The sequence below is a fragment of the Bipolaris sorokiniana genome (genome assembly GCF_000338995.1).
Source record: "Bipolaris sorokiniana ND90Pr unplaced genomic scaffold COCSAscaffold_8, whole genome shotgun sequence".
NCBI lineage: Eukaryota > Fungi > Ascomycota > Dothideomycetes > Pleosporales > Pleosporaceae > Bipolaris > Bipolaris sorokiniana.
Genome location: NW_006911902.1, coordinates 371,534 through 382,384, shown reverse-complemented (window position 1 = coordinate 382,384; position 10,851 = coordinate 371,534). Strand labels below are relative to the sequence as shown.

Genomic DNA, 10,851 nt, shown 5'->3' with positions numbered 1-10,851 from the left:
CGGCGCATTCGAACAAAGCCTTCTAAGCCTACCGCTTTTCTCCTATCCTCCTGAGAGCCCTCTCAAGAGCCTCTCCACAGTCGCCGCCATGGGTGCCGCTATGAAGGACCCTGTAGAAAAGCGCGCAAAGGATCCCGTACAAGTCGTGAAGCAGTTGCTACGGACCGTAGTCCGCATGTTCTACGAGACAGAACACATTGTGATCATGGATGCCCTATGTTACCACGGCGCGCTGCCTGTGGCTGACATGACCATTATTCTGGACGCAGGCAAAAACTCGAAGCACGTGAGCAAGGTCGCGGGTAAGCTCAGGGAGGCGGGTTTGTGTTCTTCGTAGGTATTTCGATGCTACTGATGATGATCCATGCTGACAGGCTCAGGTATACTCAACATGTCATGCGCCAAGGCGCGAACAAAGCATCGAGCAGAGAGTTCTTCTACATCGACTGGCGCCATGCCGTCGATTCGATCAAGTACAAGATCTACAAGATCGACGAGGGAATCAAGAGGGATGCGAAGCCCACGACCGAGAAGCCTGAGTTCAAATGCTTGCGATGCAAATCGACATACACAACCATGCAGGCACTCGATCACCCCGATGACAACCCCGGACCGGACGACAGTGGTTTTCTCTGCGCGAGATGCGGGTTCCGACTAGACGAGATCGATCCAGACGCTCAAGCAGACGATATTGACGACACCCCAGCAAAATTCAACAAGTTGTTCGGTCCACTTATTGAGACCATGAAGGAAATCGAGAGCATGGGCAGTCTTCCAGCAATGGAGCCGGCAGACATAATCAGCGAGAGGATCGAGCTGCCTCGCGACAGGAACGTCGACCCAGGCACTCAGGTCGAAGTTATAGAGACGACTGTATTGCGACCGACGGCAGTGAAGGGCATTGACACGGGACCAGAGAAGATCAATGTTCAAATTGGATCGAGTGCCGAGCAGAACGAGAAGCAGCGAATGGCAGAGAAGGCCCGACAAGAAAAGATCTCCATGCAAAACCAATTGCCCTCATGGCATACTCAGTCGACTGTTATCAAAGATGCTGCCGGAAATACTACAGCTGTCAAGCAAGAAGATAACGGGGTGGACACGCCCACCATCAAGATTGAAGGAGGTGATGCCATTGCTAGCAATCAAAATCTGGATGCCGTCTTTGCTCAGATTGAGGCTGAGCGACGCAGGAAGGAGCAGGAGGAAGAAGACGAGGATGATGAAGACGAGGACGAGGATGAATTCGAAGATGTTGATGTCGGTACGCCAAGTGCTCTTCCGGATGCGAAGCGCGTGAAGCTGGAATCATCAGCTGCTCCGACGCCCTCGGCTGCCGCAACGCCCGCTGTGATTACTCCAGCAGCATCGAACGGGGGAGATGAAAGCGAAGAAGACGAGTTTGAGGATGTGAATTGATGTTCTGCATAGCGTGGGCGTTTGGGGGATGACATGTGTTTTCACTTCTTGGGCGGATACATTGGCGGGTGCCTTGGGCTATAGTCTATTCATTATTTCATGTACGAGATGGGTTTTGCTTGGAGAAATACAATGCTGTGCTGGACGAGGCATTTGCAAGGCGTAGCATGAGTTGATGTAGTCTAGATTATCTGTATAAAAACCAATACTGTGCTTCTTTGAAGGGCTCCATTTCAATGGATTTCTTCGAAAATTTACGATAATTGCATAGTGTATTAAGACTTTCTGTTTGCTTTATGTGCTTTGTTGAGCAAAGTGACGAGGTGCAAATATGACGGCGTCAGTCAGCCATCAGCCCTACAGTCCCTTGCGACCAGAACCCTAGGCGAGCTTCTGCTTGCCCCATCCCACCTTCAGACCCCCGCGTGCCTTCATCACATCCTCCGCACTCGCCCCGCCAGCGCCATTCACCCTGTCCAACATCTCGGCGGTTTTTCCCGACGGATGGTCGAGTAAATTGCGAATCAAACATGGCCGCCTCGACAAGAGATCTCGCGACACTGCTTGCGCAAACCAGCATCGAAGACCATGATGAAGTACTCAAAGCCACCAACGCGGCTCTCAAAAAGTCCAAAGGCGATCAAGATGCGCAACATACCAAGGCCGTAGCACTCTTGCACCTCGACCGATACGAAGACGCCTTACAAGTGTTCGAGGCCGCACCGGAAGTCCAGAAGAAGGCGCAATTCGAATATGCATATGCGCTCTACAAGACAGGCAATGCGGCCAAGGCGGTAGAAGTGGCACAGACTGCAGGGTCAGGAGCAGGTCGTGGAATGAAGCACATGCTTGCTCAAGCGGTAGGTGTGGGATATGCGGGAATGCGTATACGTGGCTAATGGCATCCAGGCGTACCGTTCTGAGAACTTCGCTCAAGCCACGAGGATCTACAAGGAGCTTGCAGACCAGAACGTCGAAAGTGAGGAATACGACATTCGAATTAACTCGGGAGCCGTAGATGCCCAATTGGAATGGACTGGACAGGGCGAGCTGGCACAGAAGAAGCAGCCCACACGAGAGGATCTAGAGGTTTTCGAGACAGCATTCAATGCGGCATGCGGCAGTATTTCGCGCAATGAGTTTGGACAGGCGCAAGTGTGCTTGAAGCGTGCAAAGGACTTGTGCAATGCGCTTTCGGACATGAGCGAGGAAGAGAAGCAGGCTGAGCTGCTGCCAATTACAGTACAGCAAGTTTATGTCTTGATACAACTTGGCAAGACAGATGAAGCAGAAGAACTGGCTACGAAGATTCCTTTCGCTGAGTATGATGCCCCCGTAACAGTATTGCATAATTTCTAACAGCACCAGCATCAAGGAACTTTCGACCCGCTACATCGCTCAAGTGAACAGCATTGCTGCTTCAAAAGAACACTCAAACCCTTACCTCTCACATCGTATATTCCATTCATCGCCTCAACCTCCTGTTACCGACCAGCTCTTCTCCTATCAGTCGAACATTCTCCGAGAGGACGAATATGTCATCTCACTCTTGTCACAAAAGGTGACCGGTGTCGTTGAATCTACTCAAAAAGTCATCTCTGGAACCCCCGCCCCGTCGCTTTCTCCAGTTGTCAACATGGCGGCTGTGCTCAATGCGGCAGCCCACGCCAGGAACACGAGCACCGAGAAAGCTGCATTGAAGGCAATATTGCCGCTACTCGAAAAAAGGCCAAATGATGTCGGCCTCATACTCACGATAACACAACTTTACGTAATCACAAATAACTACGCTGCTGCTACATCCCTTCTTGAATCCTTTTTCAAGCGTCTTGAGCAAAGCAGTTCTGCATCTGATCTCGATGTACGCTTTGCGCCAGGTCTGATCGCCGCACTCATTTCGTTGTACGCACAGCAAGGGCGCCCGGGAGCGTCAAAGAACGAGCTGGCAAAGGCAGCAGAATATTGGCGGAAACCTCACAAATCAAAGACAGAGGCGCCTTCCAAGTCTCTCATGATTGCTGCTGGCACAGCACTCCTTGACACGCACAATTCAGAGAACGTCAAGTCTGCAGGGGAGATTTTCAAGGGCTTGTATGACCAAGACAACGAAGACCGAGCGGCCATTGCTGGCCTTGTCGCTGCGTACAGCATCACAGATCCTGCCTCAATACCCGCAGATCTCCTCGCGTATCTGCCAGAGGCGAACCGCTTAGTATCTGACATCGACGCTGTTGAACTCGAAAAGGCTGGCGTCCCCCTTGGCAACGTCACCTCGGTAAATCTCGCAGCAGAATCACGGAAACGTAGCCTTGCACCAACCAATGTGGCACCGTCGAAATCCAAGAGGTTACGAAAGGCAAGGATGCCAAAGGACTATGTAGAGGGCAAGAAGGTAGACCCCGAGAGGTGGTTGCCGATGCGTGACAGGAGCTACTACCGTCCCAAGGGACGAAAAGGAAAGAAGAAGATGGATGGCCTCACTCAGGGAGGTGTAGTGGCAGAAGACAAGGGCACTCCAGCCGCTCAGGAGAAGAAGGGCGGTGCTGACAAAGGCAAGAATAAGAAGAAGGGCAAGGGCGGCAAATGGTGAGCGACGAGGATATCTATCTATGCCACCAGGGACTCTATAAAAGCATGTAGCCAGCAATCGAGCCTTATTCAACATACTGTTGTATGAATGATACAGCAATCACTAATCGTGCAGCATTACCCTGCTTAAGTTCCAAGCCAGTTCATTCGCACATTCCACCCCTCTTGGTTGACCGAAATATTCGGATGAAAACTACACCCACCCAAACAGTGCCATGTTAAGACGGTGTAACTGTACACTAGTATTATAGAGTAATATAAACTTCTCTATAGTATATCAATCTACACATAAAGTCCAGTATTATGATATATAAAATATTTTTCTAACTACGCTATAGTAACAGCGGCTGATTACAACTAACACTTTTGTTTTAATGGGAGCTGTTTTTGTCTCGGTATTTCGGTCGACCAAGAGCCACCATCAACTACAGTCCCGCAACTGAGCTGGCATGGAGCAGCCTATCAATGTAACGCGGCAGTCGGATATCTCCGCACAAAGGTCTCGACGAAAATTGAATCAATGGTTAGCCTACTTACTTAATAGCACTAAGTGCAAACTAGCAAAGTGGGAAAGAAAAATGGATATCTTGGAACAAGCCGAGATTTACCGCAAGCCGATACACCTCGGTGGTTACTGGACAGAGTTAGTAGACCGTATACGTTGCTACGTGTAAAGATGTAGAAAGTCTCAGATGACCGTGGAAGCCCTGTTAACACTTGACATGTTGTAGTCGATTGTTATTTAAGGTGGGTCATGGCCACGCACTGGATTTGCTAAACTCATCTACCTACATACCTCTCGACATACCGTCAGTCCCCACTGCCAATCTCCTGCTACTACATAACAACGATACAGAAAGAAAAAAACAGTAGAATACGACTTCTCAACATGTCAGGCCAAGAGACTCGTCAATGGGTTCTCGCCAACCTACCCGAGGGTGAACCCGTCCTCAAAGGAGAAAATGCAACCTTCAAACTGCAAATCGCCACACTCCCCGCCCCAGGACCCGATGAAGTCCTCCTCAAAACCCTCTACTTCTCCAACGACCCCGCCCAACGAGCCTGGATCAATGCCAACATCGAGCCGGAGCGTCTCTACATCCCCCCCGTGCAAAAGGGCGAAGTAATGCGCTCAGGCGCCATCTGCGAGGTCGTCACTTCCAACAGCCCCTCCCTGAAACCAGGCCAACTCGTCATGGACTTCGGCCTCAGCTGGTCCGAATACCTCGTCGTCCCCGCCAAATCTGTGCGCCCCATCCAGACAGACCCCAGCGGCGCAATCCGGCCCACCCACTTTATGGGAGCCCTCGGCCTCACAGGGCTAACAGCGTACTACGGCCTCGTCGACATTGCGCGCGCCACTGCCGCCGACACCGTCGTCGTATCCGGTGCGGCGGGTGCCACGGGCTCCCTGGTCGTCCAGATCGCAAAGCACATTGTCGGCTGCAAGCGCGTCATCGGCATCGCAGGCGGGGCGCAGAAGTGCAAGTGGGTCGAGAATCTAGGCGCAGACGTCTGTGTAGACTACCGGTCGCCCTCGTTCAAACAGGATCTCCGCGCCGCAACCGAAGGATACGTCGATGTCTACTTTGATAATGTCGGCGGCGAGATCTTGTCGCTTATGCTAACGCGTATGAAGAAGCATGGGCGCGTGGCGGCATGTGGTGCTGTATCCACGTATAATTCTGTGGGCGATGGCGGAGTCAAGAACTGGGCGGAGATTGTCAGTAATCGGATTGAGGTTAAGGGGTTTATTGTGCTAGATGCGATGGAGCAAGGGAAGACGGGGGCTATGATTGGGGAACTTGTCAAGTCGGCGAAGGAGGGGAAGATTCAGCTGGGACCGGAGACGGAGACGGTGGTGCCGACGAAGTTTGAGGATGTGCCCAAGACGTGGATGATGCTATTTAGTGGAGGGAATACGGGCAAGTTGGTAACCGAGTTGAAGGGTTAAGAAAGGGGGTGGGGTGGTTTTGTTTAGAAGGATATATGTAAAGATTTCTAGCAATCTAAAAGATTATGTTCAGCGAATGTTGTATTTGTTGGTCAAGAGGATGTTGAAGGATATATGTGTACGTTGTTTCTTCTCAAATACGCCAGAAGGCCTTCTAAAACCCAGATTTCTGCCCTCCTTTGTATCGTTCAGTCTTGTACTGCCCTAGCCAGGTTCATGTTGTGGAGTCCAAGCGGGACTTGCGTCGTCATCGGTATCGCTGCCGTACGCAGGAAGAGTCGGCGCGTGTGCGCTTTCGAGTTGCTCGTGCTTCTCGAGCATAAGAGAGAGAGAACTGGGCACTGGTGCTTCCTGCTGGAAAATGTCTTGGCTCTGTCTCTTGGATGTCGATAGGTTCTCGATATTCTCTCGGGAATCTGGTGATGTGTATCATACAGCGAACCGTTTAGATGCCGATAGAGTGATAAGCGCTGTACAGATCGAGGCGTGTGCTGACATTCCACTCAGGAAAGCAAGGATTAAATGATCCTTTGCACCGAATACGTCTGTCGTCGTTACTCCCACGATCCCTTCCTTTCAAATATATCTCGGATCGTCTTTAATAGTCTTCTTAACATCCTCCAGCGGATACTTATCCAGATTCTCATCTGCTTGATACAACTCGGGCACCTTTCCTCGTTTATACACCTTCGTGCACCATGCCACAGCCGCCTCTTCGCCTACCATCTCGTAATACTTTCTCGCAACCATAAGCGGAGTCAGGGACCCGAACTTCGATGCATAGCCCGTGTTGACGCGGTAGTTATACGGCACGCCTCTGCATATAGAGTCGGCAAAAGACTGGAGTTGGCGACTCCACATGAGGAGCTGCTTGGGTTCTAGTTTGCGGTACTGGCGGAGGAGCTTGAACGTATTGCCTTGTAAGATGAGCATACTGGACCAGTAGATTAAGTAGCAGATTCCCGCGCCGAAGTAGTGAAAGTCGAAGACCGGGTCGAAGACGCGGTCGTCACAGATATCCATGAAGCCTTCCATTGATTCGAGGTCGACCTTGTTGTAGCGGGGCCCATGTCGCTCAAAGTCGGCGATCCAGGCGAAGGCATCGCTGGCAACCTTTTGCGAGTCATCGATTAGGCTGTCGATTTCTTCTTGGGTGCAGTCTGGTCGCGAGAGTTTGTCGGTGCGTTCGAGAAGCCGCGGGATCATGATACAGATGTCGAGAAGGGCCACGTAGGGATCGACTTTGGCGGCTTTGGCGGTTACGGACATCCATTCGGGGGTATCAAGCATGGAGGCTTTCCGCATTAGGATGCCGATGCTTAGCTGTGAGGACTTAGCAAGTGTAGCGAGGCGTGTGACGTCGGGTTTATCATACAGAGTTGTATCGGATTCCATGGTAGATTTGCATGCTTAATCTGCTTACGAAGGAAGATGGTCCTCGCTGCTTCACGAGATGCAATAGACCTTGTGTGTGGTAGAAGAAGCCATGGCCCCGTGTTACGCCGACAAACACCTGCAGGAAATGTCAACAATGTACTTTGTATAGAATAATGTTGAATTGTTACCTCATATAACGAGAGCAGATATGTAGACAGAAGCGTCTCATCTTTGAGAGCCGTCTCTTGGTCCTGAATAGCGTGCAGCATCTGACTCAGTGCGGTGCTGTAGAGTGACCTGGAGCGATGAATAAGAGGGGAATTCATCTTGTCTACTGCCAGCTGAGCTGCAGCTAGCGCATCAATGGCAGCCTCGAGAACAGGGCTGTTGGCGGGCAGGTTGGGCAGACCAAGCATCAGTGCAGATGGGCCTGGTAATGCCTGGCCTTCAGTTTTTGGAAGATACAGTGCGACGAAGGTGCTGACATGCTGGATGCGTTCCGAAGCAACTAGACTTACTTGCTTGGGAATATCAGGCTCATACTGCACACTTTCTATCCGGATTCCACGGTTGCTCTGCGATTTTCCCTGCTGTTTTGAGCGAGAGTCACTCTGAATGGCGAACTTGTAGCGGTCCTCATCCTCCTTGATCAGTGCGGGCTTGTCTCTCTTGGTGTCGAATTCATGAAGGATGAAGGCCTGCGTCGGCCGGTAGCCTGGGCATTTTGTCCCGCGCTTCAAGCAAGTGTTGCATTCGGGCTTAGATTCATCGCAGCGGACTTTTCTTTTTCTGCATTCGAAACAGCCAGTCGATCTTTTGGGCATTGCTCACGGTTGGAGCTGGACTGCTCCCACGCGTGTCTCAGGGCAAGACGTGGGAATGGCCGAGAAGGACGGATCCAGATGTGGGTTCCGGAATAGTTGAATTAGGGGAGAATATACCACATAAGGTCGGGACAACTGAGCTCAGGAAGTCAACGGAAGAGACTACTATAAGCCAGGACGCGTTTCGTGGCTAGCCGTGTCTTCCATCCGCTGATCACGGGGTCAACGGCCGCTTCCAAGCTGTTCCGCATGCACAAACCTAAGGGGCGTGCTTCTAACCCATGAGGGGTTGGGGACACTAACCGCATTCCAAGAGTCTCCTCGGCCTAATGGCTGCACAGCCTCGAGGATGCGACTAACTTTCCCGTGTAGCAACGGATTTGCCCTTGCATGGGTGTGACGGATCAAATGTCTGGAGTTTTTCCTAGAATTTCCAAGACGAGCCTATGGCATGGCGTGTATTTTTGGTGAGTGCAGCATCATACATGGATCGGCGTTAGGGCTGCAGGAGAGGACCCGTAAGTGCTTACCTTACGGAAATGATGTCGGCAACCGCAAAACGGGAATAAGATGCATATTGCGTATCGTATAGGCTGTGTACGTATATATATGAACCTTGTTGTGAAGCAATGAATTCTTTCTGTGAATGAGAAGAGAATCGACAAGTAACCAGCGCGTCGACCCACCAGAGTCCAACCATCCTTCTCGTCTCAACTCGTACTGGACGCTTTGCAAACATGGATTTGCAAGTCTCAAGGTTCGAAACAGGTTTTGATTTGACGATTCAAGCCACAATGGCAATGTCAAATACCCATCAAGGTAATGTTCAGCTTCACCCCTGAAGCCCTACAGCATGGCCCCCGTATAGCTCGTTCGGACTCGGCTGAATTTACTTAGTTGAAAATCTCCTCTTGCTCCCTTGTAAGTACAGAAGGCCATTGTGGGTCATGTGTACTAGTAGATAGACGTCTATCCAACACCAAATGTCCCTAACGGGCCGTTTGGGTGGATCAATCTGCCAGCTAGGGCGGACCAGCAGTAGCTGGTGTGGTGATTACCCGCTGTTCAATTCGAAACACCCCGGCCTATTGGGGTAGATTTAAGTTGTCGAATTCCCCGGATCAGCAGTCTTATGGCGTGTTTCTGGTGTGAGATTGAACATAAGCCGGAGGAAAAGATGATACCTCTTGGCGGATGTTGTGTTCTTGGCGGAGATAGGACTATGAGAGGCGAACGCGAAAGCGATCATTAGTGGGGTGATCGTGATGCCGAGTCTATCACATCTCAATCGGCATATCCGCTCCACAATTTAGCCGCCTCCCGTCGTCCCACGGAGAAGCCTCCCGCCAGATCTCGACGCTAAGGGTGACGTCACGCGTTCGCTTCGTTGTATTCTCTTAAAAAAAACTCCAAGGACGGCAGAAGGGTCTACTTACATCCCAGGCTACCCGATTCGTCACCGCATCCAATCATGGCCGTTGTGCTATTCTTATCCGCCCTCGTCACGGCCTTTGGAATACTTGGCTTACTCGGCTACCGTCTGCTGCCTCTACTGTCCAAAAGAAGCATCTTGGCATTTTCTCCAAACTCGCTGCGGATCCGAGAAGTGGTGATAGCAATCCTTGCAATGATGCTTAAATCCATGTTTTATTCAATTACCAGAATGCTAGGCCCAACGCCTGTGGGATTGCATCTCCGCTCGCCTCTCGTCATAAGTGCCGAAGACATTATTCGTTTTCATTCGGCAGTCGGACACAGAGAAGGTAAACTTTCACACTTGAAACATGGCCAGCTAGTCTTGTTTCTTTCGGCCATGACTGAGCCGGGCATGCTTTTACTACTCGCCAGCCCGTGGTGTCCTATCAATCCCCTGGGTGCAGTTAACGTCCGCAACACATTCGAGCTGATTTGTCCGGAATTATGCGACCTAGAGAAGCTTACAAATATGGATTCGATGTACCTTGATGCAGTAATGCACGCAGAACCAACAAGAGTAAAGCGTGGAATCGAGTGGGCTCTCGAAATAACGATTAGTGCACCCAGCGATAGGAACAATGGGATGTATCAGACTATTTTTCGCCAAGTTTTCACCATGCTGGAATTCAAAAAGACGTCAGGCAGCCTCATTTCGAAAGGCTCGGATGAAATCAAACATGATGCGTCAACATCAGGATCTACACGCACTAGGACGCAAATATCATTATCCAAAGACGATCCGTTGAAATGGGCAATGTTATGCAAGGACTACAATTTTATACATCTGTCTGGACTCGCTGCAAAGCTGTTTGGTTTACCCGGAAAGCTTGCACACGGAAATCATGCAGCCGCAAAAGCATTACAGAGCTTGCCTGACGCTGGAAACAGGGCATTGCCAAACAATATCCCCCTGCAGATGCGAGTAGACTTCAAAAAACCAATGGTAGTCCCCGGTATCTTTGAAGTGTGCATAAAAGAATCACCTTCTACTGGCATTGGATTTGAAATCCTCCAAAAGGGAAAAGTCCATGCCATTGGTGCATATGGTCCACTAGAGCCAGACAGATAGTAACTCCAGAGGTACCTCGAGACGACCTTGTCCTATTTGCATACTTCATCTAGTGTTCATACTCGAGTTGTGCATGATGACAACTCTTTCAACATCTGGACCAATCTTCACAGACTCGCTTACGTATTCAAGGCCGAGACATG

The 10,851-nt window shown here is 50.6% G+C and overlaps 5 protein-coding genes across 5 annotated transcripts; 4 read left to right on the top strand and 1 right to left on the bottom strand.

Annotated features, from left to right (window-relative positions):
* Positions 1-100: 100 nt before the first annotated feature.
* COCSADRAFT_90970 (uncharacterized protein) lies at positions 101-1,419 on the top strand (the record flags this gene model as incomplete). The annotated part of the gene is made up of 2 exons (XM_007702416.1): positions 101-333; positions 381-1,419. 2 exons carry the CDS (start codon positions 101-103, stop codon positions 1,417-1,419), a joined length of 1,272 nt encoding a protein of 423 aa, XP_007700606.1.
* Positions 1,420-1,803: 384 nt separating this feature from the next.
* COCSADRAFT_200071 (uncharacterized protein) lies at positions 1,804-4,184 on the top strand. The gene is made up of 3 exons (XM_007702415.1): positions 1,804-2,279; positions 2,329-2,741; positions 2,788-4,184. Exons 1-3 carry the CDS (start codon positions 1,950-1,952, stop codon positions 4,007-4,009), a joined length of 1,965 nt encoding a protein of 654 aa, XP_007700605.1. The 5' UTR covers positions 1,804-1,949; the 3' UTR covers positions 4,010-4,184.
* Positions 4,185-4,754: 570 nt separating this feature from the next.
* Positions 4,755-6,064, top strand: COCSADRAFT_37292 (uncharacterized protein). Its single transcript, XM_007702197.1, has one exon. It carries the CDS (start codon positions 4,898-4,900, stop codon positions 5,960-5,962), a length of 1,065 nt encoding a protein of 354 aa, XP_007700387.1. The 5' UTR covers positions 4,755-4,897; the 3' UTR covers positions 5,963-6,064.
* A 474-nt stretch (positions 6,065-6,538) lies between these two features.
* COCSADRAFT_91900 (uncharacterized protein) lies at positions 6,539-8,163 on the bottom strand (the record flags this gene model as incomplete). Its single annotated transcript, XM_007702414.1, has 3 exons — positions 6,539-7,285; positions 7,338-7,475; positions 7,528-8,163. 3 exons carry the CDS (start codon positions 8,161-8,163, stop codon positions 6,539-6,541), a joined length of 1,521 nt encoding a protein of 506 aa, XP_007700604.1.
* A 1,439-nt stretch (positions 8,164-9,602) lies between these two features.
* COCSADRAFT_37289 (uncharacterized protein) lies at positions 9,603-10,835 on the top strand. The gene has a single exon (XM_007702196.1). It carries the CDS (start codon positions 9,635-9,637, stop codon positions 10,706-10,708), a length of 1,074 nt encoding a protein of 357 aa, XP_007700386.1. The 5' UTR covers positions 9,603-9,634; the 3' UTR covers positions 10,709-10,835.
* Positions 10,836-10,851: the final 16 nt, after the last annotated feature.